This window comes from Trachypithecus francoisi, unplaced genomic scaffold (genome assembly GCF_009764315.1).
Source record: "Trachypithecus francoisi isolate TF-2019V2 unplaced genomic scaffold, Tfra_2.0 Lachesis_group20, whole genome shotgun sequence".
NCBI classification, from domain to species: domain Eukaryota; kingdom Metazoa; phylum Chordata; class Mammalia; order Primates; family Cercopithecidae; genus Trachypithecus; species Trachypithecus francoisi.
Window position 1 is genome coordinate 44,608,637 of NW_022681466.1, and position 25,287 is coordinate 44,633,923.

Below are 25,287 nucleotides of genomic sequence, written 5' to 3' on the forward strand. Positions count from 1 at the left end.
GGACAAAACTGCTGCATATGTGCATGAATGAAGGCAGTGACAACTAAGTGTACTAGCAGTCACTGCGTCCTTCACTGTACATACTTGTAGTAAGATGTCCTCGGCAAAGCAGCAAAAGTTATTAATTTTTATTAGATATTAACCCTTCAGTGCATGAAACACTTTGGCTGCAATCTGAACTATGATGATTTCTTGAGGAAAAGAACTTGTATGATTGTTTGAGTTGCAAGAAAACTAGTTGCTTTGTCATGGGATACCATTTTCACTGGAGAAAATGACTAATGGATAAACTACAGTTTTTCAGAGTTGGATATCTGCCAGACACCTTCTTGAAAATGAACAAAGTAATTCTGTCATTTTAAGAAAAAAACCTAACAACAGATGTTTTAATGGTTGAGTTCAAGCTTTTGAAGAGCAATTTGAATTTTGGAAACCTTATTATCTGTACTATGACTTGATAGTTTCCCAATACTTAAATATTATTTTAATAAGAATGATGGTGATATTAATAAATGTAGTTTTTTAAACAAACCAGCACAACAACCAGCTAACAACACAATGACAGTATCAAATCCACATATATCAGTAATAATCTTGAATGTAAATGGGGTAAATGACCCACTTAAAAGGCACAGAGTGGCAAGATGGATAAAAAAAGCAAGATCCAATGGTATGCTGTATTCAAGAGACCCATCTCACATGTAATGACACCCATAGGCTCAAAATAAAGGGATGGAGAAAAATCTACCAAGCAAATGGAAATCAGGAAAAAGCAGGGGTTGCAATCCTAATTTCAGACAAAAGACTTTAAATCAACAAAGATTAAAAAAGACAAAGAATGACATTACATAATGGTAAAGAGTTCAATTCAACAAGAAGACATAACTATTCTAAATATATATGTACCCAACACAGGACTGTTCAGATTCATAAAGCAAATTCTTAGAGACCTACGAAGAGACTTAGATTCCCATATAGTAACAGTGGGAGACTTCAACACTCCACTGACAGTATTTGATCACTGAGGCAGAAAATTACCAAAGATATTCAGGACCTGAACTCAACATTGGATCAAATTGATCTGACAGACCTCTACAGAACTCTCTACCCCAAAACAACAGAATATACATTCTTCTCATTGCCACATGGCACATATTCTAAAATTGACCACATAATTGGACATAAAACAATTTTCAGGAAATAAAAAAGAACCAAAATATCAAACACACTTTCAGACCACAGTGCAATAAAAAGGAGGTCAAAAATAAGAAGATCATTCAAACCATGCAATTGCACGGAAATTAAACAATGCTCCTGAATGACTTTCGCATAAATAATGAAATTAAGGCAGAAATCAATAAGTTCTTTGAAACTAATGAGAACAAAGATACAACATACCAGAATCTCTAGAATACAGCTAAGGCAGTGTTAAGAGGGAAATTCATAGCACTAAACACCCACATCAAAAAGTTAGGATGATCTTAAATTAACAACCTAACATCACAACTGAAAGAATTAGAGAAGCAAGAGTAGTAAATCAACCCCAAACCTAGCAGAAGACAAGAAATAACCAAAATCAGAGCTGTACTGAAGGAAATTGAGACTCTGAAAACCATTCAAAAGATCAACGAAGCCAGGAGTTGGTTTTTTGAAAAAATTAAAAAGGCCACTAGCTAGACTAATAAAGAAGAGAAAGAGGATCCAAATAAACACAATAAGAAATGACAAAGGGGGTGTTACCACTGACCCCACAGAAATAAAAATAAGCATCGGAAACTACAAACATGTCTGTGCAAATAAACTAGAAAACCTATTAAGAGATGGATAAATTCCTGGACACATACACCTCCCAAAACTGAACCAGGAAGAAACTGATTCCCTGAACAGACAAATATCGAGCTCTGAAACTGAATCAGTAAATAGCCTACCAACCAAAAAAGCCCAGGACCAGATGAATTCACAGCTGAATTCTACCAGATGTACAAAGAAGAGCTGGTATAATTCCTACTGAAACTATTCCAAAAAGTTAAGGCTGCATCTAGTCATCCATCTTGGAGGAGGAATTGATTCTGACTTTTTGATTATTTTAGGTTAATGATCCTCAGTCCCCATTAGCCCATCTCCTACTTCTGAGTGTCCTGGCATCCTGCCTATGGCATCTTCCAATTCCTGAAGGTCGCAGAAGACAGGAGCTGTGGCACAGTCACCTGGGCCTCCCTGAGTGAAGGGCATGGAGCAGTGAAGAGTGGAGCTAAGCACAGTTTGTGGGTGCAAGGAGACAAAGGCCCTGCCAGATCCCTGAAACCATGTTGTTATTTTAAAATGAATTATTATATAATTATTATTAAATGTGTTTTTGTTTCTAATATAATAAATATTAATACATACCCACATGAACAGCATGAAGTCTTAAAAAATTATTGATTGATTGATTGACTGATTGAGTTTTAACAATGGTGTCTCTCTATGTTGCCCAGGCTGGTCTGAAACTCCCAGGCTCAATAAATCCTCCCACCTCGGCCTCCCAAAGTGGGAGGATTACAGACATGAGTCACTGTGCCCAGCCACATAAAGAATTTTTAAGACCAAAAAGTTTGAGAACCCCTAGGTTAGAGAGTACATGCAATAACAGACAATACTCAGTTTGCTTGTTGTTTCCTCATCCAACTTCAGTGCATATTTATCATTTAGCCTAGAAGATCCTGATACCCTATGTTTCCTAGTTCTCTTGTATTTTCCCAAGACTATAAACACCATATCTCTGCTGCCCTTGTACCCCTAATGATTCTTAGTTTCTAGTAAATACATTACCCAGATATAGTATAAACATTTGCCTAGTAAATACAGCAGTATCATTACAATGCTGACACATTACTGGCATTCAATAAATATTTGCGGAATGAATCAATAAAAGAAAAAAATGTATTCAAAAATCAGGACCTTGATCCTTGAATAATGAAGTCCTGCCTTAGTAAAAGATAACCTTTCTAGTCTATGGTGTTCCATGCTGTTATAAACTTGAAGCCAGCCCTTCATGCCAATCAAGATTCTTGGTGGTCTGCATCCTCACTAATGTTACCTATCAAGCTCAGTTGAAGAAAGAATAGACTCCTTCCCTCCTTCTCTTCAGAGTCTTTTCAACTCAGCCCCAGTACTATCACAGTTATGCTGGTTTTTTTTTTTTTTTTGGCTTGGTCTAAGCTGAGAAACTGTGAGTTCCTAAAGTGTGAGAGGGGGAAAAGTCTGCCTCTGAACACACGTCCCCTCTGGGGAACCTGAAAATCCAGATCACAGGAGAAAGATTTAACCTTGCCTAGAGCTGAAACGGATTTAGGGAGCCAAACAAAATATAAAAATAGAAGAAGCTGCAGGAGGAGCCCTGTAGGCACTTCTGGTCCCCAGCTTGAGCCCAAGGAAGCCATTCCTGGCCTTATTTCATAGGCGTTCTTGGGGAAGGCAGCCAGTGGAAATGGGGAGGGGCCACAGGGTAAAGGAAGCTCCTAGTTGAACTTTGTAGTAATTTCAACTGAGCATGAATTTTCCTGAGCAGAATCCAGAGGGGAGCAAATGGAAAGTACAGACAGGAGTGCAGAAACCACAGGTGATGGTGTGGGCAGGTGGGGAAGGGTGAGGTCTGAGACCCCTGCTTGCTTTCTCAGTGGGGAGGCTTATAGCCTGGGGCAAGATCTCAGCCCTGTTGCCACTGAGATCTAAAACTGTGGAAAACATATTTGAGGGAATAATTGAGGAAAACTTCCCTGAACTTGGTAGAGATCCAGACATTCAAAGACAAGAAGCTCAAAGAACACCTGGGAAATTTATTGCAAAAAGGTCATCACCTAGGCACATAGTTATCAGGTTATCCAAAGTTACGATGAAGGAAAGAATCTTAAGAGCCATGAGGCAAAAGAACCAGGTGATCTATAAAGGAAAACCTATCAGATTAACAGCAGATTTCTCGGCAGAAACCTACGAGCTAGAAGGAATTGGGGGCCTATCTTTAGCCTCCTTAAAGTAAACAACTATTAGCTAAGAATGTTGTATCCAGTGAAACTAAGCTCCATAAATAACGTAAAGATGCAGTCTTTTTCAGACAAACAAATGCTTTGAGAATTCACTACTACCAAGCCAGCACTACAAGAACTGTTAAAAGGAGCTCTAAATCTTGAAACAAATCCTCAAAATACACCAAAATATACATCAAAATAGACCCTCCTTAAAGCATAAATCTCACAGGACCTATAAAACAATGACACAATAAAAACAAACAAACAAACAAACAAACAAAACCACACACGGTATTCAGGCAACAAACAGCATGATGAACATAATAGTACCTCACATCTCAATACTAATGGTGAGTGTAAATGACCTAAATGCTCCACTTAAAAGATACAGAATGGCAGAATGGATAAGAATTCATCAACTAAGTATCTGCTGCCTTCAGGAGACTCACTTAACACATAAGGACTCACATAAACTTAAGGTAAGGGGTGGAAAAAGATATTCCATGCAAATGGACACCAAAACAGAGCAGGAGTAGCTATGCTTGTATCAGACTAAACAAACTTTAAAGCAACAGCAGTTAAAAAAGACAAAGAAGGGCATTATATAGTGATAAAAGGACTTGTCCAGAAAATATTACAATCCTAAATATATATGCACCTAACACTGGAGTTCCCAAATTTATAAAACAATTACTAATAGACCTAAGAAATGAGACAGACAGCAACAAAGTAATAATGGGGGACTTCAATACTCCACTGACAGCACTAGACAGGTCATCAAGACAGAAAGTCAACAAAGAAACAATGGGTTTAAACTATATCCTAGAACAAATGGACTTAACAGATATTTACAGAACTTTCTACCCAACAACTGCAGAATATATATTCTATTCATCAGCATATGGAACATTCTCCAAGTTGAACATATGATAGACCATAAAACAAGTCTCAACAAATTTAAGAAAATTGAAATAATAGCCAAGTACTCTCTCACACCACAGTGGAATAAAATTGGAAATAAACTCTCAAAGAGGTTTGATGCAAATACATTGAAATTAAATAACTTGTTCCTGAATGATTATTGGGCTAACAATGAAATCAAGATGGAAATTAAAAAATTCTTTGAATTAAATGATAATAGTGATGGGATACAGAAACGGCAGTGCTCACAGGAAAGTTCATAGCCTTAAATGCCTACATCAAAAAGTCTGAAGGAGCACAGATAGACAATCTAAGGACACACTTCAAGGAACTAGAGAAACAAGAACAAACCAAACCCAAACCCAGCAGAAGAAAAGAAATAACCAAGATCAGAGCAGAACTAAATGAAATCAAAACAAAAAAATACAAAATAATTATGAAACAAAAAGTTGGTTCTTTGAAAAGATAAATAAAATCGATAGACCATTAGCAAGATTAACCAAGAAAAGAAGAGAGAAGATCCAAATAAGCTCCATTAGAAGCAAAATAGGAGATATTACAACTGATACTACAGAAATACAAAAGATCATTCAAGGCTATTATGAACACCTTTATATGAATAAACTAGAACACCTAGAGGATATGGATAAATTTCTGGAAATACACAACTCTCTTAGATTAAGCCAGAAAGAAACAGAAACTTTATTTATTTATTTATTTTTTTGAGACGGAGTCTCGCTCTGTCGCCCAGGCTGGAGTGCAGTGGCCGGATCTCAGCTCACTGCAAGCTCCGCCTCCTGGGTTCCCGCCATTCTCCTGCCTCAGCCTCCCAAGTAGCTGGGACTACAGGCGCCCGCCAATGTGCCTGGCTAGTTTTTTTGTATTTTTTAGTAGAGACGGGGTTTCACCGTGTTACCCAGGATGGTCTCGATCTCCTGACCTCGTGATCTGCCCATCTCAGCCTCCCAAAGTGCTGGGATTACAGGCTTGAGCCACCGCACCCGGCCAGAAACAGAAACTCTAAACAGACCAATAACAAGCAGCAAGATTGAAATGATAATAAAAAATTGCCAACAAAATCAGAGTCCAGGACCAGATGGATTCACAGTTGAATTCTATCAGAAATTCAAAGAAGAATTAGTACGAATCCTATTGACACCATTCCAAAATATAGAGAAAGAGGGATTCCTCCCTAAATCATTCTATGAAGCCAGTATCACCCTAATACAAAAACCAGGAAAAGACATAACCAAAAAAGAAAACTACAGACCAGTATCCTTGATGAACATAGATGCAAAAATCTTTAATAAAATACTATACTAGCTAATCGAATCCAACAACATATCAAAAAGATAATCCACCATGATCAGGTGAATTTCATATCAGGGATGCAGTGATGGTTTAAAATATGCAAGTCAGTAAATGTGGTACACCACATAAACATAATTAAAAACAAAAATCACATCCTCATTTCAACAGATGCAGAAAAAGCATTTGACAAAATCCAGCATCGCTTTATGGTTAAAACTCTTAGCAAAATTGGCATACAAGGGACATACCTCAATGCAATAAAAGCCATCTATGACAAACCCACAGCCAACATAATACTAAATGGGGAAAAGTTGAAAGCATTCCCTCTGATAACTGAAACAAGATAAGGATGCCCACTTGCACCACTTCTCTTCAACATAGTACTGGAAGTCCTAGCCAGAGCAATCAGACAAGAGAAAGAAATAAAGGGCATCCAAATCGATAAGGAGGAAGTTAAACTGTTGCTGTTTGCTGATGACATGATTGTCCACCTAGAAAACCCTGAAGACTCCTCCAGAAAGCTCCTATAACTGATAAAATAATTCAGCAGTTTCTGGATACAAAATTAATGCACATAAATCAGTAACTCTCCTACACACCAACAGCAACCAAGGTAAGAATCAAATCAAGAACTCAACCTCTTTTAAAATAGTTGAAAAAAAAAAAAAAACCGCTTAGGAATATATCTAACCAAGGAGGTGAAAGAACTCTACAAGGAAAACTACAAAACACTGCTGAAAGAAATCATAGACAACACAAACAAATGGAAACACATCCCATGCTCATGGATGGGTACATTCAATATTGTGAAAATGACCACATTGCCAAAAGCAATCTACAAATTCAATGCAATTCCCATCAAAATACCACCGTCATTCTTCAGAGAACTAGAAAAAACAATTCTAAAATTCATATGGAACCAAAAATGAGTCCACATAGCCAAAACAAGACTAAGCAAAAATAACAAATCTGGAGGAATCACATTACCTGATTTCAAACTATACTATAAGGCCATAGTCACCAAAACAGCATGGTACTGGTATAAAATTAGGCATGGAACAGGATGGAGAACCCAGAAAAAAGCCAAACACTTACAGCCAACAGATCTTCAATAAAGCAAACGAAAACATAAAGAGGTCAGGCATGGTGGCTCACGCCTGTAATCCTAGCACTTTGGGAGGCCAAGGCGGGCAGATCACTTGAGGCCAGGACCCTGGTCAACACAGTGAAACCCCATATCTACAAACAAAACAAAACAAACAAACAAAAAAAACTCAAAGTGGGGAAAGGACACCCTATTCAACAAATGGTGCTGTGAAAATTGGCAAGCTACACGTGGGAAAATGAAACTGGACCCTTATCTCTCACCTTATTCAAAAATCAACCCAAGATGGATCAAAGACTTAAATCTAAGACCCGAATCCATAAAAATTCTAAAAGATGACATCGGAAAAACTCTTCTAGACATTGGCTTAGGGAAAGATGTTATGGCCAAGAACCCAAAAACAAATGCGATGAAAAGAAAGATAAATAGATGTGACTTAATTAAAAAGCTTCTGCACAGCAAGAGAAATAATCAACAGAGTAAACAGATAACTCACAGAGTGGGAGAAAAATCTTTGCAAACTATGCATCCAACAAAGGACAAACATCCAGAATCAACAAGGAACTCAAATCAGCAAGAAAAAACAAATAATCCCATCAACAAGTGTGCAAAGGACATGTATAGACGATTTTCAAAAGAAGATATACAAACAGCCAACAAATGTATGAAAAATGCTCAACATCACTAATGATCACGGAAATGCAAATCAAACCCCCAAGGTGATACCACCTTACTCCTGCAAGAATGGCCATATTTACATATATGTATATACAACTTTAAGTTCTAGGGTACATGTGGACAACATGCAGGTTTGTTACATATGTACACATGTGCCATGTTGGTGTATTGTAACCATTAACTCGTCATTTACATTAGGTAGATCTCCTAATGCTATCCCTCCCCCATCCCCCCACTGCACAACAGGCCCCAGTGTATGATGTTCCCCTTCCTGTGTCCAAGTGTTCTCATTGTTCAATTCCTACCTATGAGTGAGAACATGCGGTGTTTGGTTTTCTGTCCTTGTGACAGTTTGCTGAGAATGATGGTTTCCAGCTTCATCCATGTCCCTACAAAGGACATGAACTCATCCTTTTTTATGGCTGCATAGTATTCCATGGTTTATATGTGCCACATTTTCTTAATGCAGTCTATCATTGATGGACATTTGGGTTGGTTCCAAGTCTTGGCTATTGTGAATAGTGCCACAGTAAACATACGTGTGCTTGTGTCTTTATAGCAGCATGATTTATAATCCTTTGGGTATATACACAGTAATGGGATGGCTGGGTCAAATGGTATTTCTAGTTCTAGATCCTTGAGGAATCGCCACACTGTCTTCCACAATGGTGGAACTAGTTTACAGTCCCACCAACAGTGTAAAAGTGTTCCTATTTCTCCACATCCTCTCCAGCACCTGTTGTTTCCTGAATTTTTAATGATCACCATTCTAACTGGAGTGAGATGGTATCTCATTGTGGTTTTCATTTACATTTCTCTGATGACCAGTGATGATGAGCATTTTTTCATGTGTCTGTTGGCTGCATAAATGTCTTCTTTTGAGAAGTGTCTGTTCATATCCTTCGTCCACTTTTTGATGGGGTTGTTTGATTTTTTTCTTGTAAATTTGTTTAAGTTCTTTGTAGATTCTGAATATTAGCCCTTTGTCAGATGGGTAGATTGCAAGAATGTTCTCCCATTCTGTAGGTTGCCTGTTCACTCTGATGGTAGTTTCTTTTGCTGTGCAGAAGCTCTTTAGTTTAATTATATCCCATTTCTCAATTTTGGCTTTCGTTGCCATTGCTTTTGGTGTTTTAGACATGAAGTCCTTGCCCATGCCTATGTCCTGAATGGTACTGCCTAGGTTTTCTTCTAGGGTTTTTATGGTTTTAGGTCTAAACATTTAAGTCTTTAATCCATCTTGAATTAATTTTTGTATAAGGTGTAAGGAAGGGATCTGGTTTCAGCTTTCTACATATGGCTAGCCAGTTGTTTTCCCAGCATCATTTATTAAATAGGGAATCCTTTCCCCATTTCTTGTTTTTGTCAGGTTTGTCAAAGATCAGATGGTTGTAGATGTGTGGTATTATTTCTGAGGGCTCTGTTCTGTTCCATTAGTCTATATCTCTGTTTTGGTACCAGTACTAGAATGGCATAATTAAAAAATCAAAAAATAATAGATGTTGGTGTGGATGTGGTGAAAAGGGAACACTTTTATACTGTTGGTGGGAATGTAAACTAGTATAACCACTATGGAAAACAGTATGGAGATTCCTTAAAGAACTGAAAGTAGATCTACCATTTGATCTAGCAATCCCACTACTGGGTATCTACCCAGAGGAAAAGAAGTTATTATATGAAAAAGACACATGAACATGCATGTTTATAGCAGCACAATTTGCAATTGCAAAAATATGGAACCACATTAAATGCCGATCAACCAATGAACGGATAAAGACAATGTGGTATTTATATACCATGGAATACTACTCTGCCATAAAAAGGATGAAATAATGGCATTTGCAGCAACTTGGATAGAGTTGGAGACCATTATTCTAAGTGAAATAACTCAGGAATGGAAAAATGAACATTGTATGTTCTCATTTTATAAGTGGGAGCTAAGCTATAAGGAGGCAAAGGCATAAGAATGATATAAAGGACTCTGGGGACTCGAGGGGAAGGTTAGAAGTGGAGTGAGGGATAAGGCTACACATTGGGTGCAGTGTACATTGCTCGGGTAATGGGTGCACTAAAATCTCAGAAATTGCCACTAAATAACTTATCCATGTAACCAAATACCACCCATTCCCCTAAAACTATTGAAATAATAAAAAAGTATATATAAAAATAATTCAAAAAAGGAGATTGGTCTATATCCTGATGGATGCATCTTTTCATCATCTCTTCATATGCTTTTTATTTTCTCTTACCCTCCCCTCATCTCTTTCTGTTATCTCTTTCTTCCTTATCCTACTCTTTTATTCCATTCTTTCTCTCTCAAATATTCCTTTATTCTATCTTTCCATTCTTTTAGTATTCTTGTCCTCATAGAGACACTCTGAGACACTATTTTAACCCTGGTGATGATTCTCATGGTTTGATGTACCTTGTTTAAGGATGAATAACACTAATAATCAGGGAATGCATTTTCAATTGTCTGATACTGAGTATCCTATAAATACCTCAATTCAACTATATTTCAAAGATTTTTCTTCATTCTGCTTCCCCTGCTATCCTTCTCCCTGTTTTTAAAAATTGTTTTTTGGCAGTCATATAAGTGATAAACTTCTGGTTCACACTTTGGTATCTCCCTCCCTTTCACCCACCACATCAAATCAGTCTTCTGCATATATGTGTGGTTCCCAGGTAAGGCCCTTATCACCTGTACCTTACTAACAGTCTCTTAAATTATTTATCTCTGTCCCCAGTTTTTCTCTCTCCAACATGTCTTACTCTTTGCTTTCACAGTAGACTAGTCATTATCCACAGGATAAAGGTGTCTTAAATGCTCACCAGTCACTGGCAGGTGACTCTTCAGGTCCTTGATTTCTTTTGCTTCGAGTCTGAACCCAGTGTTTTGTAAAACACTCGTTAGGTCATTGACATTAGCCTGCCCTCCTTCACAGAAACAAGAAAAAGTAGATAAGGATGTCATAAAATGAAAAATACATACTCTCAACCCCTACTCAGAAATGAAAGCAGAAAAGCTATTTACAGCAAGTCATGTGGGAGTCAGGAACAGACAAGCTCCCAAAATTAAACTTCTGGGAGAAGTTTATATTGAGGAGGAGAAGTAAAGAGTTTGGCATTTCTGATGAATTAGACAGAGATAACAACCAAATCATGTTATTCTATCAAAAAGTAAGATCTGAAACTTGCTACAGTAATAATAAATTATCTCCCAAGTGTAATTGTACATAAAGGAGGACTCCAGTTAATGGGGGAAAATTACTGAAAACTATTGGTGTAGTTTTAATCAAATCATTCTGAAATATGGAGATTTAAAAAGAGTCAATATATATTTCAGATAAATTGAATAATTAAACGTAAAAAGTGAAATAATAGAAAAACAAAGAAAACTAAGTATATGTGATTCTTCACATACTGGTTAGCTTGTAAAGGACTTAAAAGTCAATCACAGAAGAAATGACTGATAAAATTAAACACATAAACATGAAAAGTGGCCATATATCAAAATACAACACAATGGATAAAAAGTGGATTTGTAGTTGCCTAGGTCTGTGAGAGTTGGGGGGTATAAGTAGTGACTACTAATGGGTATTCAGTTTGTTTCTGCAGTGCTGAAATATTCTAAAGCTGATTGTGGTGATACTGCACAACTCTGTTAGTATACTAAAACCCATTGATTATATACTTTAAGTAGGTTAATTGTATGGTATATGAACTATATCTCAATAAAGCTGTTGTAAAAATACAGTAAAATAAAATACAGATAACGAATTGGGAAAATATTTACAATAGATATGACAATGTGCTAATGTTTAATCTATAAAGAGGTCATTCATATTAATAGAAACAATGTTTGGACTCTAAAATATTAAAAGATATAATGATATAAAACATTTTCTTTCTGAAAAAATTTTTCCTTTTTTATTTATGTTTTAAAAATTTTTTTAAATTTTTAATTTTTTTTTTTGAGACAAAGTCTCGCTTTGTCACCCAAGCTGGAGTGTGGTGGCGTGATCTTGGCTCACTGCAACCTCTGCCTCCTGGGTTCAAGCTATTCTCCTGCCTCAGACTCCTGAATAGCTGGGACTACAAGTGCGTGCCACCATGCCCAGCTAATTTTTGTATTTTTAGTAAAGACAGGGTTTCGCCTTGTTGGCCAGGCTGGTCTTGAACTCCTGACCTCGTGATCCACCCACCATGGCTTCCCAAAGTGCTGGGATCACAGGTGTGAGCCACCACGCCCAGCTTAAATTTTTTTCTTGCCCTGTCTTATGGTCCTGATCAAAATTTTCTATGAGTGATTTTACGTATATATTTTGTTCTCTATTATAAACTCTTTGAAAGTAAGAACTATCGGCCGGGCATGGTGGCTCACACCTGTAATCCCAGCACTTTGGGAGGCTGAGGCGGACGGATCATCTGAGGTCGGGAGTTTAAGACCAGCCTGACCAACATGGAGAAACCCCATCTCTACTAAATATACAAAATGAGCTGGGTGTGGCGGCACATGCCTGTAATCCCAGCTACTTGGGAGGCTGAGGCAGGAGAACCGCTTGAATACGGGAGGTGGAGGTTGCAGTGAGCTGAGATTGTGCCATTGTACTCCAGCCTGGGCAACAAGAGTGAAACTCCATCTCAAAAATAAATAAATAAATAAATAAATAAATAAATAAATAAATAAAGTAAGTAAGTAAGTACTATCTTCTGCTTTGTGTAGCCGCTCCCCCACCACACTCCCAACACTATGCCAGTCTATTTGATGGATGAAAAAATTCTCAAAATCAGCTTTCTTTTTTTTTTTTCATTTATGTATTTTTTTTTTTTTTATTATACTTTAAGTTCTAGGGTACATGTGCATAACGTGCAGGTTTGTTACATATGTATACTTATGCCATGTTGGTGTGCTGCACCCATCAACTCGTCAGCACCCATCAATTCATCATTTATATCATGTATAACTCCCCAATGCAATCCCTCCCTCCTCCCCCCTCCCCATGATAGGCCCCAGTGTGTGATGTTCCCCTTCCCCAGTCCAAGTGATCTCATTGTTCAGTTCCCACCTATGAGTGAGAACATGCGGTTTTGGTTTTCTCTTCTTGTGATAGTTTGCTAAGAATGATGGTTTCCAGCTGCATCCATGTCCCTACAAAGGACGCAAACTCATCCTTTTTGATGGCTGCATAGTATTCCATGGTGTATATATGCCACATTTTCTTAATCCAGTCTGTCACAGATGGACATTTGGGTTGATTCCAAGTCTTTGCTATTGTGAATAGTGCCGCAATAACATACGTGCATGTGTCTTTGTAGTAGAGTAATTTATAATCCTTGGGTATATACCCAGTAGTGGGATGGCTGGGTCATATGGTACATCTAGTTCTAGATCCTTGAGGAATCGCCATACTGTTTTCCATAATGGTTGAACTAGTTTACCCACCAACAGTGTAAAAGTGTTCCTACTTCTCCACATCCTCTCCAACACCTGTTGTTTCCTGACTTCTTAATGATTGCCATTCTGACTGGTGTGAGGTGGTATCTCATTGTGGTTTTGATTTGCATTTCTCTGATGGCGAGTGATGATGAGCATTTTTTCATGTGTCTGTTGGCTGTATGGATGTCTTCTTTTGAGAAATGTCTGTTCATATCCTTTGCCCACTTTTTGATGGGGTTGTTTGTTTTTTTCTTGTATATGTGTTTGAGTTCTTTGTAGATTCTGGATATTAGCCCTTTGTCAGATGAGTAGATTGCAAAAATTTTCTCCCATTCTGTAGGTTGCCTGTTCACTCTGATGGTAGTTTCTTTTGCTGTGCAGAAGCTCTTTAGTTTAATGAGATCCCATTTGTCAATTTTGGCTTTTGCTGCCGTTGCTTTTGGTGTTTTAGACATGAAGTCCTTGCCCATGCCTATGTCCTGAATGGTACTACCTAGATTTTCTTCTAGGATTTTTATGGTATTAGGTCTAACATTTAAGTCTCTAATCCATCTTGAATTAATCTTCGTATAAGGGGTAAGGAAAGGATCCAGTTTCAGCTTTCTACTTATGGCTAGCCAATTTTCCCAGCACCATTTATTAAATAGGGAATCCTTTCCCCATTTCTTGTTTCTCTCAGGTTTATCAAAGATCAGATGGCTGTAGATGTGTGGTGTTATTTCTGAGGACTCTGTTCTGTTCCATTGGTCTACATCTCTGTTGTGGTACCAGTACCATGCTGTTTTGGTTACTGTAGCCTTGTAGTATAGTTTGAAGTCAGGTAGCGTGACGCCTCCAGCTTTGTCCTTTTGACTTAGGATTGTCTTGGCAATGCGGGCTCTTTTTTGGTTCCATATGAACTTTAAAGCAGTTTTTTCCAATTCTGTGAAGAAAGTCATTGGTAGCTTGATGGGGATGGCATTGAATCTATAAATAACCTTGGGCAGTATGGCCATTTTCACGATATTGATTCTTCCTATCCATGAGCATGGTATGTTCTTCCATTTGTTTGTGTCCTCTTTTATTTCACTGAGCAGTGGTTTGTAGTTCTCCTTGAAGAGGTCCTTTACATCCCTTGTAAGCTGGATTCCTAGGTATTTTATTCTCTTTGAAGCAATTGTGAATGGAAGTTCATTCCTGATTTGGCTCTCTGCTTGTCTGTTACTGGTGTATAAGAATGCTTGTGATTTTTGCACATTAATTTTGTATCCTGAGACTTTGCTGAAGTTGCTTATCAGCTTAAGGAGATTTTGGGCTGAGACGATGGGGTTTTCTAAATATACAATCATGTCATCTGCAAACAGGGACAATTTGACTTCTTCTTTTCCTAACTGGATACCCTTGATTTCTTTCTCTTCCCTGATTGCCCTAGCCAGAACTTCCAACACTATGTTGAATAGGAGTGGTGAGAGAGGGCATCCCTGTCTTGTGCCAGTTTTCAAAGGGAATTTTTCCAGTTTTTGCGCATTCAGTATGATATTAGCTGTGGGTTTGTCATAAATAGCTCTTATTATTTTGAGGTACGTTCCATCAATACCGAATTATTGAGCGCTTTTAGCATAAAGGGCTGTTGAATTTTGTCAAAAGCCTTTTCTGCATCTATTGAGATAATCATGTGGTTCTTGTCTTTGGTTCTGTTTATATGCTGGATTACGTTTATTGATTTGCGAATGTTGAACCAGCCTTGCATCCCAGGGATGAAGCCCACTTGATCATGGTGGATAAGCTTTTTGATGTGCTGCTGAATCCGGTTTGCCAGTATTTTATTGAGAATTTTTGCATCGATGTTCATCAGGGATATTGGTCTAAAATTCTCTTTTTTTTTGTGTCTCTGCCAGGCTTTGGTATCAGGATGATGTTGGCCTCATAAAATGAGTTAGGGAGGATTCCCTCTTTTTCTATTGATTGGAATAGTTTCAGAAGGAATGGTACCAGCTCCTCCTTGTACCTCTGGTAGAATTCAGCTGTGAATCCATCTGGTCCTGGACTTTTTTTCGTGGGTAGGCTATTAATTGTTGCCTCAATTTCAGAGCCTGCTATTGGTCTATTCAGGGATTCAACTTCTTCCTGTTTAGTCTTGGAGAGTGTAAGTGTCCAGGAAATTATCCATTTCTTCCAGATTTTCTAGTTGATTTGCACAGAGGCATTTATAGTATTCTCTGATGGTTGTTTGTATTTCTGTGGGGTCAGTGGTGATATCCCCTTTATCATTTTTTATTGTGTCTATTTGATTCCTCTCTCTTTTCTTCTTTATTAGTCTTGCTAGCGGTCTGTCAATTTTGTTGATCTTTTCAAAAAACCAACTCCTGGATTCATTGATTTTTTGGAGGGTTTTTTGTGTCTCTATCTCCTTCAGTTCTGCTCTGATCTTAGTTATTTCTTGCCTTCTGCTAGCTTTTGAATGTGTTTGCTCTTGCCTCTCTAGTTCTTTTAATTGTGATGTTAGAGTGTCCATTTTAGATCTCTCCTGCTTTCTCTTGTGGGCATTTAGTGCTATAAATTTCCCTCTACCACTGCTTTAAATGTGTCCCAGAGATTCTGGTATGTTGTATCTTTGTTCTCATTGGTTTCAAAGAACATCTTTATTTCTGCTTTCATTTCGTTATGTACCCAGTAGTCATTCAGGAGCAGGTTGTTCAGTTTCCATGTAGTTGAGTGGTTTTGATTGAGTTTCTTAGTCCTGAGTTCTAGTTTGATTGCACTGTGGTCTGAGAGACAGTTTGTTATAATTGCTGTTCTTTTACATTTGCTGAGGAGTGCTTTACTTCCAATTATGTGGTCAATTTTGGAATAAGTGTGATGTGGTGCTGAGAAGAATGTATATTCTGTTGATTTGGGGTGGAGAGTTCTATAGATGTCTATTAGGTCCGCTTGGTGCAGGGATGAGTTCAATTCCTGGATATCCTTGTTAACTTTCTGTCTTGTTGATCTGTCTAATGTTGACAGTGGAGTGTTGAAGTCTCCCATTATTATTGTATGGGAGTCTAAGTCTCTTTGTAGGTCTCTAAGGACTTGCTTTATGAATCTGGGTGCTCCTGTATTGGGTGCATATATATTTAGGAGAGTTAGCTCTTCCTGTTGAATTGATCCCTTTACCATTATGTAATGGCCTTCTTTGTCTCTTTTGATCTTTGATGGTTTAAAGTCTGTTTTATCAGAGACTAGGATTGCAACCCCTGCTTTTTTTTGTTCTCCATTTGCTTGGTAGATCTTCCTCCATCCCTTTATTTTGAGCCTATGTATGTCTCTGCTTGTGAGATGGGTCTCCAGAATACAGCAGACTGATGGGTCTTGACTCTTTATCCAATTTGCCAGTCTGTGTCTTTTAATTGGAGCATTTAGTCCATTTACATTTAAGGTTAATATTGTTATGTGTGAACTTGATCCTGTCATTATGATATTAACTGGTTATTTTGCTCGTTAGTTGATGCAGTTTCTTCCTAGCCTCGATGGTCTTTACATTTTGGCATGTTTTTGCAAAGGCTGGTACCGGTTGTTCCTTTCCATGTTTAGGGCTTCCTTCAGGGTCTCTTGTAAGGCAGGCCTGGTGGTGACAAAATCTCTAAGCATTTGCTTATCTGTAAAGGATTTTATTTCTCCTTCACTGATGAAACTTAGTTTGGCTGGATATGAAATTCTGGGTTGAAAATTCTTTTCTTTAAGAACGTTGAATATTGGCCCCCACTCTCTTCTGGCTTGTAGAGTTTCTGCCGAGAGATCTGCTGTTAGTCTGATGGGCTTCCCTTTGTGGGTAACCCGACCTTTCTCTCTGGCTGCCCTTAAGATTTTTTCCTTCATTTCAACTTTGGTGAATCTGGCAATTATGTGTCTTGGAGTTGCTCTTCTGGAGGAGTATCTTTGTGGCGTTCTCTGTATTTCCTGAATTTGAATGTTGGCCTGCCCTACTAGGTTGGGGAAGTTCTCCTGGATGATATCCTGAAGAGTGTTTTTCAACTTGGTTCCATTTTCCCCCTCACTTTCAGGCACCCCAATCAGACGTAGATTTGGTCTTTTTACATAATCCCATACTTCTTGCAGGCTTTGTTCATTTCTTTTTCTTCTTTTTTCTTTTGGTTTCTCTTCTCGCTTCATTTCATTCATTTGATCCTCAATCGCTGATACTCTTTCTTCCAGTTGATCGAGTTGGTTACTGAAGCTTGTGCATTTGTCACGTATTTCTCGTGTCATGGTTTTCATCTCTGTCATTTCGTTTATGATCTTCTCTGCATTAATTAGTCTAGCTGTCAATTCTTCCACTCTTTTTTCAAGATTTTTAGTTTCTTTGCGCTGGGTACGTAATTCCTCCTTTAGCTCTGAGAAGTTTGATGGACTGAAGCCTTCTTCTCTCATCTCATCAAAGTCATTCTCTGACCAGCTTTGATCCGTTGCTGGCGATGGGCTGCGCTCCTTTGCAGGGGGAGATGCGCTCTTATTTTTTGAATATCCAGCTTTTCTGCCCTGCTTCTTCCCCATCTTTGTGGTTTTATCTGTCTCTGGTCTTTGATGATGGTGACGTACTGATGGGGTTTTGGTATAGGTGTCCTCCTGTTTGATAGTTTTCCGTCTGACAGTCAGAAGGACTGTCTGTTGGTCTGTTGGAGATTGCTTGAGGTCCACTCCAGACCCTTTTTGCCTGGGTATCAGCAGCAGAGGTTGCCGAAGATAGAATATTGCTGAACAGCGAGTGTACCTGTCTGATTCTTCCTTTGGAAGTTTCCTCTCAGGGGTGACTCCACCCTGTAAGGTGTGGGGTGTCAGACTGCCCCTAGTGGGGGATGTCTCCCAGCTAGGCTACTCAGGGGTCAGGGACCCACCTGAGCAGGCAGTCTGTCCGTTCTCGATCTCAACCTCCGCGTTGGGAGATCCACGGCTCTCCCCAAAGCTGTCAGACAGAGTCGTTCGCGTCTGCACCGGCCCCCGCTGCTTTCCCTATTGGACTTCAGCTGTGGGCTCTCCCCAGAGGTGGAGTCTACAGAGACAGGCAGGCTTCCTTGAGCTGCTGTGAGCTCCACCCAGTTCGAGCTTCCCAGCGGCTTTGTTTACCTACTTAAGCCTCAGCAATGGCAGGCGCCCCTCCCCCAGCCTCGCTGCTGCCTTGGGGACAGATCGCGGCAGACTGCTGAGTTAGCAGTGAGGGAGGCTCCGTGGGCGTGGGACCCTCCCGGCCAGGTGTGGGATATATTCTCCTGGTGTGCCTGTTTCCTTAAAGCGCAGTATTGGGGTGGGAGTTACCCGATTTTCCAGGTGTTGTGTGTCTCAGTTCCCCTGGCTAGGAAAACGGATTTCCTTCCCCCTTGCGCTTCCAGGTGAGGCGATGCCTCGCCCTGCTTCAGCTCTCGCTGGTCAGGCTGCAGCAGCTGACCAGCACCGATTGTCCGGCACTCCCTAGTGAGATGACCCCAGTACCTCAGTTGAAAATGCAGAAATCACCGGTCTTCTGTGTCGCTCGCGCTGGGAGTTGGAGACTGGAGCTGTTCCTATTCGGCCATCTTGCTCCGCCCCCCCCAAAATCAGCTTTCTTTTCCATTAAAGAGAAAACAACCACTATCCTTGTGAGAATTTCATGATTTAAATATAAAACAATTGATAACGGTTTGGCTGCATCCCCACTCAAATCTCATATTGAATTCCCACGTGTTGTGGGAGGGACCTGGTGGGAGGTTAACTGAATCATGGGGGCAGGTCTTTCTCATGCTCTTGTGATAGTGAATAAAACTCACAAGATCTGATGGTTTTATAATGGGGAGCTTCCCTGTACAAGCTCTCTCTCTTTGCCTGCCACCATCCATGTAAGGTGTGACTTGCTCCTCCTTGCCTTCCACCATGATTGTGAGGCCTCCCCAGCCACATGGAACTGTAAATCCATTACACCTCTTTATTTTCTAAATTGCCCAGTCTCAGATATGTCTTTATCAGCAGCATGAAAATGGACTAATATAAAAATACAAAGCTGATTTTAAAATTGTTTTTATTTTAATATGTTTTTTGAGACAGGGTCTGGCTTTGCCATCCAGGCTCACTGCAGCCTCAAACTCCTGGGCTCAAGTGATCCTCCTGCCTCAGCCTCCTGAGTAGCTGGGACCACAGCTACATATCACCAATATGAAAACATTTTCAACTTTATTGATAACAAAAAAATCAGAACAATAATTAGATTCATTTTTTCATCAAATTAATTCAAGTTTTTCATCCATCAAATGAACAAGAACAAAAAATATAAAAATAATGTACTGTGGTTAGGGCATGATGGTAATACTATGTATGGAGGTGCAAATTCCTGCTGGAAGAATATATCCAAAGAAAATGACTTTAAAGCTGGATCAAGATTTATGTATGAAGATCAGAGACATATAAGAGAAAAACACTAAGTAAATGTCCAACAAGAGAACAATGACTAAGTAAATTATAATACAACTAGATGATATAGTTATTAAAATGATGTTTACAAAGAAATTTTAAATAACATGGTGAAATTATTACACTAAAATTTTAGGATTAAATGCAGGACATATAACATTTCTAAGTAAGAGTTTAATAATACACATATATGCACAGGAAAAAGATCAGAGATATCTGTAATAGAAAAGGTAATATTACTTGAAATTGTGGGTAATTACATTTTTTTCTGTATGCTACTATATATATTCCAGATTATTCTCAAATACCCAGTATCTAGTAGACATTTGAGTATTTGTTGAATAAAATGCATAATTTTCTGCTTATTTATGTAATCAGAAAAAACCAATTAGAACAATCTTAAATATTATTGTCCTTATCCTTTTCCTCACTTACCTCTGAAGGATTTCACACCATCCAATAATTCTTTCTTAAACATCTTTTTATCAGCTGTAGGATAAAACATAATTAATAATGCTTTCAGAGATTAATAAAAATTAAAATATATACTTACAGGAAGGGAAAATTTAGAAATTTGTTACAATTCAATCTCAATGAAATGAAAGATATTTGGAAAATTCAGTGTAATGAACCTATCCACTGGATAGAATACAAACTATTGTTAATAGTGCCCTACCGTGCTGTACTACATATAGCCTTTCTTTTCCCCTCTCTAACAATTTACCTTCATCTTCTCTTTCTTCACCTTTTCTACCCCTTCTGCTATTATTTTTTTTTCAGTTTATACCTTAAGTCTTATCTTTTTCCTAGGGCAAAAGAAATTGTCTTATGATAGGACTTCTGACTGAAGAGGTTCATGTTTCCTAAACCAATATAATAATAATAGGATTTTTAGAAATGCTAGGACTGGGCCTTTTAAAAAATATTTTTAATTGACACAACTGTTTCAAATATCAGAATTTCTAACACAAAACCTTAAAACCAACCTCTTTGAAGTTTTCAAGAGGGTAAGGACTTGGAGAATCAGACACGGTCCCTGCGCTCTCAGGTTTTAGATAGTGCCACACAGACAATGATCTTCAGTAAGTATTGAATGAATATATTTTTAGACATCAGTGAAGCAGAATACATGTAAATGCTTACCAGAAACTGGCAGAGTTTTCAGAAGCTTTTTGTGCTCCTTATTTGTGATCTCTATTCCCATGTTTTCCAGAACATTTTTCACATCCCCAGCATGAATCTTCTCTCCTTTAGAGGAAGGGAAATAGTCACAGGTGAGAATATAAGAATTATGTCATATTTTATATTATGACATTATAATTATGTATTAGTCCGTTTTCATGTTGCTGATAGACATACCTGAGACTGGGAAGAAAAAGAGGTTTAATTGGACTTACAGTTCCACATGGCTAGGGAGGCCTCAGAATCACGGTGGGAGGTGAAAGGCACTTTTTACATGGCGGCGGCAAGAAAAAATGAGGAAGAAGCAAAAGCAGAAACCCCTGATAAACCCATCAGATCTTATGAGACTTATTCACTATCATGAGAATAGCATGGGAAAGACTGACCCCCATGATTCAATTAACTCCCCATGGTTCCCTCCCACAACATGTGGGAATTCTGAGAGACACAATTCAAGTTGAGATTTGGGTGGGGACACAGCCAAACTATATCAAATTATATACCACATTATATGTAATTATAATCAACATAGAATAGAAGTAATTATGATTTACATATAACTACATATAGAATTATATATCATATATATGTACCTGTGTTTGTATATATATAATTATATACAATGTGTGTGTATATATATATAATCCTCAGCTGCTGGGGGAAGAGCAAAGCACAGTAAAACCTTGTTTAGCTATTTATTTATTTATTTACTATTTTGAGACAAGGTCTCACTCTGCCATCCTGGCTGGAGTGCGGTGGCATGATCATGGCTCACTGTAGCCTTGACCTCCGAGGCTTAAGCAATCCTCCCGCCCCAGGCCCTCGGAGTAGCTGGGACTACAGGCATGCAACAGCACGCAGGGCTAATTTTTTGTACTTTTTGTAGAGATAGGGTCTCCCTGTGTTACCCAGGCTAGTATTGAACTCCTGGCCTCAAGTGATCCATCTGGCTTGGTCTCCCAAGGTGCTAGGGTTATAGGTGTGAACCACTGTACCAGGATTTGTTTAGCTATTTAGAGTCAAGGAGGGGAGTCAGAAATTTTTCTTTTAATCTAAGTAAAATAAAATCTCTTACAATGATAAAACAATATCATATCATAAGTAAAATAGAAATTGTATAAGTTTTCAATAATTTGGGAGCTGTTTCATGGTTAATATAAATAATTTGACTACTACAAGAACACCTCTACTTTTAATTTTCTTTTTCTTCTTTCTTCTTCTTTTTGGTCCTCCCTATCCCCTTCCCTCTTGTTCTTTTGCCTTAATTATGGGGTAAGTTAAAAATGACAATAAAATCTGACTCCTTGTAATATATTTCATCTTGAGTGAATTTACATTTATATAATTACATTGTAAACTTGGGAAGTCAGGGATCATGTCTTTCTCTCAAAATCTATCATAATGCCTGGCACATAGCCAATGATCAACTAAATGTAAAATGAGTTAATTAATTGTTTGAACGTCAGCAAAGCAAAATACATTACTGACTGAAACTTCAGAGAGTTCATTCACTTGATCATTACTGTTTACTATGTGAAGAAAACAAAATTTTTGAAGGGGTAAAACTGACATTGAAAATGCTCAATATATAAAACATAATTAGGCCAGGTGTGGTGGCTCATGCCTGTAATCCTAGCACTCTGGGAAGCTGAGGTGGGCAGATCACTCGAGGTCAGGAGTTCGAGACCAGCCTGGCCAACATGGTAAAACCCTGGCTCTATAAAAATACAAAAATAAGCTGGGTGTGGTGGCATGTGTCTGTAATTCCAGCTACTCAGGAGGCTGAGGCAGGAGAGTTACTTAAACCCTGGAGGCAGAGGTTGCAGTGAGCAGAGATCGGGCCATTTGCACTCCAGCCTGTGTGATGGAGGGAGACTCTGTCTCAAAAAAAAAATCATAAATAACAAGCAGGACTATGACTTTTTTGGCAAATATTATTGCAACATTTACTAAAATTGATCAGGTTTTAAGACAAAAATTTAAATCTCAACAAATTACCCGAAGGCAAAAAGTATATTAGTCATATTCTAATTATAATTTAAAGTCAGCTGGGTGTGGTGGCTCACACCTGTAATCCCAGCATTTTGGGAGGCTGAGGTGGGTGGATCACGAGGTCAACAGATTGATACCATCCTGGCCAACGTGGTGAAACTCCGTTTGTATTAAAAATACAAAAATTAGCTGGGCATGGTGGTGTGCTCCTATAGTCCCAGCTACTTGGGAGGCTGAGGCAAGAGAATTGCTTGAACCTGGGAGATGGAGGTTGCAGTGAGTCGAAATTGTTCTGTAGTCCAGCCTGGTGACAGAGTGAGACTCCGTCTCAATAATAATAATAATAATAATAATAATAATAGTAAAAATAAAAGAAGAAAAAATGTAAAATCAATCATAGCAACAGTTTTAATAAATCTTCTCTACTAAGAAATTATAAATAAAATACTTTAAATAACTGCTGAGTTAAATAAGTTGAAACTGAGATCATAAACTACTTAGAAATTATGAACACAACTTCTGTTTCCAGCAAAACAATAGAGTAGGACATCCTACTTGCTACAAATATCTAAAATGGATTTAAAAATGACAAAATAATTGTAGATGGATGGCTGAGTTTGTTGGAAAGAAAGAAAAATTTTTGGTTTCAGGAAATAGAGAGGGTTTTAAGAGTCAGGTTGATATGTACTCAATTTTTTTTCTTTCTTTTTTTTAATTAACCTTTCCTATGGTGCTGAGATATATACTCAATTTGATGTGGAGATAACCCTAGTGGGTTAACTGACCAGATTTGGCAACGGCTTTGTTTTAATGCCCAAGCATTCTTGGGCACACGATAGGGATACAGATTTGAAACACCGCATATTTAAAGCCCATTAAAGAGGCTGGGCACGATGGCTCACATCTGTTATCTCCAGCATGTTGGGAGGCTGAGGCAGGTGGATCACTTGAAGCCAGGAGTTTGAGACCAGCCTGTCTGTACTAAAAATACAAAAAAAATTATTTCGGTGTGGTGGCACATGCCTGTAATCCCAGCTACTTGGGTGGCTGAGGCACAAGAATTGCTTGAATTCAGGAGGTGGAGGCTGCAGTGAGCTGAGATCATGCCACTGCACTCTAGCCTGGGTGACACAATGAGACTCTGACTCAAATAAATAAATAAATTAAACCTATTAAAGAGAAAGAAAGGGCATAGATAGAAGTACAAGAATAAGAAATTGAGGAAAAGAACAGGCTAGGGTGCAAAAGATATAAAACAATATCTAGAAATAAATTGTTATTGGCATTTTCAATAAACAGCGTGAGATGGAGTTGTAGAGAGAACTAGTGAACTGGAAGACAGATTTGAGAAATTCTAAAAATTAGGAGAACAATATAAAAAGTGGAAAATATGGAAAAAAGATAATCATATACATAATGGGAGTTTCTAAAAGTAAAAGAAAAAGAGAAGAGGCAATATTTGAAACATGAAGGCTGAAAATTTTCAAGAATTGATGAAAGGCCTGAACTTTTAGTTTCAGGAATCACAAGTCTTGAGCAGAAAATGAAAATGAAAATAAGTGTATACTTGGAGACATTATAATGAAAACTTCAAAGATAGAGATAATCTTAAAAGTTACAAGAGAAAAAGTAGCTATTAATAAATAATTAAGGCTGGGTGTGGTGGCTCACACCTGTAATCCCAGTACTTTGGGAGGCCAAGGTGGGTGAATCACTTGAGGTCAGAAGTTTGAGACCAGCCTGGCCATTATGGTGAAACTCCATCTCCACTAAAAATACAAAAATTAGCCGGGCATATGGCTTGTGCATGGAGTCCCAGCTACTCAGGAGGCTGAGGCAGGAGAATTGCTTGAACCTAGGAGGCGGAGGTTGTAGTCAACTGAGATTGCACCACTGCACTCCAGACAGCAAGACTCTGTCCTCCTCCAAAACAAACAAACAAACCCAATTAAGACAGCTTATTTTAACAGCAAAAAGAGTCTAGAAAACAATCAATATATGAATACATTATATATAGTGTGTGTATATGTGTCTATAGGTATATATATGTGTGTATATATGTGTGTGTGCACATGTGCACATGGTATATATTTTCTTTTCCTTCTTTCCCTTTTTAATTTAAATATTAGTTTTGTCATAGGTTAACTTTACAATTTAGACTTTAGGTAACAGAATATTCAGATAGCGCTGTAACTAAATTTGGTAAGTAATTAACACAGCTCAGAGATAGTATGACTGTCTCCGTGAGGTGGACT

The 25,287-nt window shown here is 38.3% G+C and overlaps 1 protein-coding gene across 1 annotated transcript in view; it reads right to left on the reverse strand.

Moving 5' to 3' along the window:
• The window catches only part of EFCAB3 (EF-hand calcium binding domain 3), a 169,101-nt gene that overhangs the window by 83,573 nt on the left and 60,241 nt on the right, over window positions 1–25,287 (reverse strand). The window contains exons 25-27 of the mRNA XM_033184090.1: window positions 21,002–21,106; window positions 20,294–20,347; window positions 10,855–10,959 (exon numbers count right to left, since the gene is read on the reverse strand). Coding sequence (XP_033039981.1) covers window positions 10,855–10,959; window positions 20,294–20,347; window positions 21,002–21,106 — 264 coding nt within the window. The remainder of the gene's footprint in view (window positions 1–10,854; window positions 10,960–20,293; window positions 20,348–21,001; window positions 21,107–25,287) is intronic.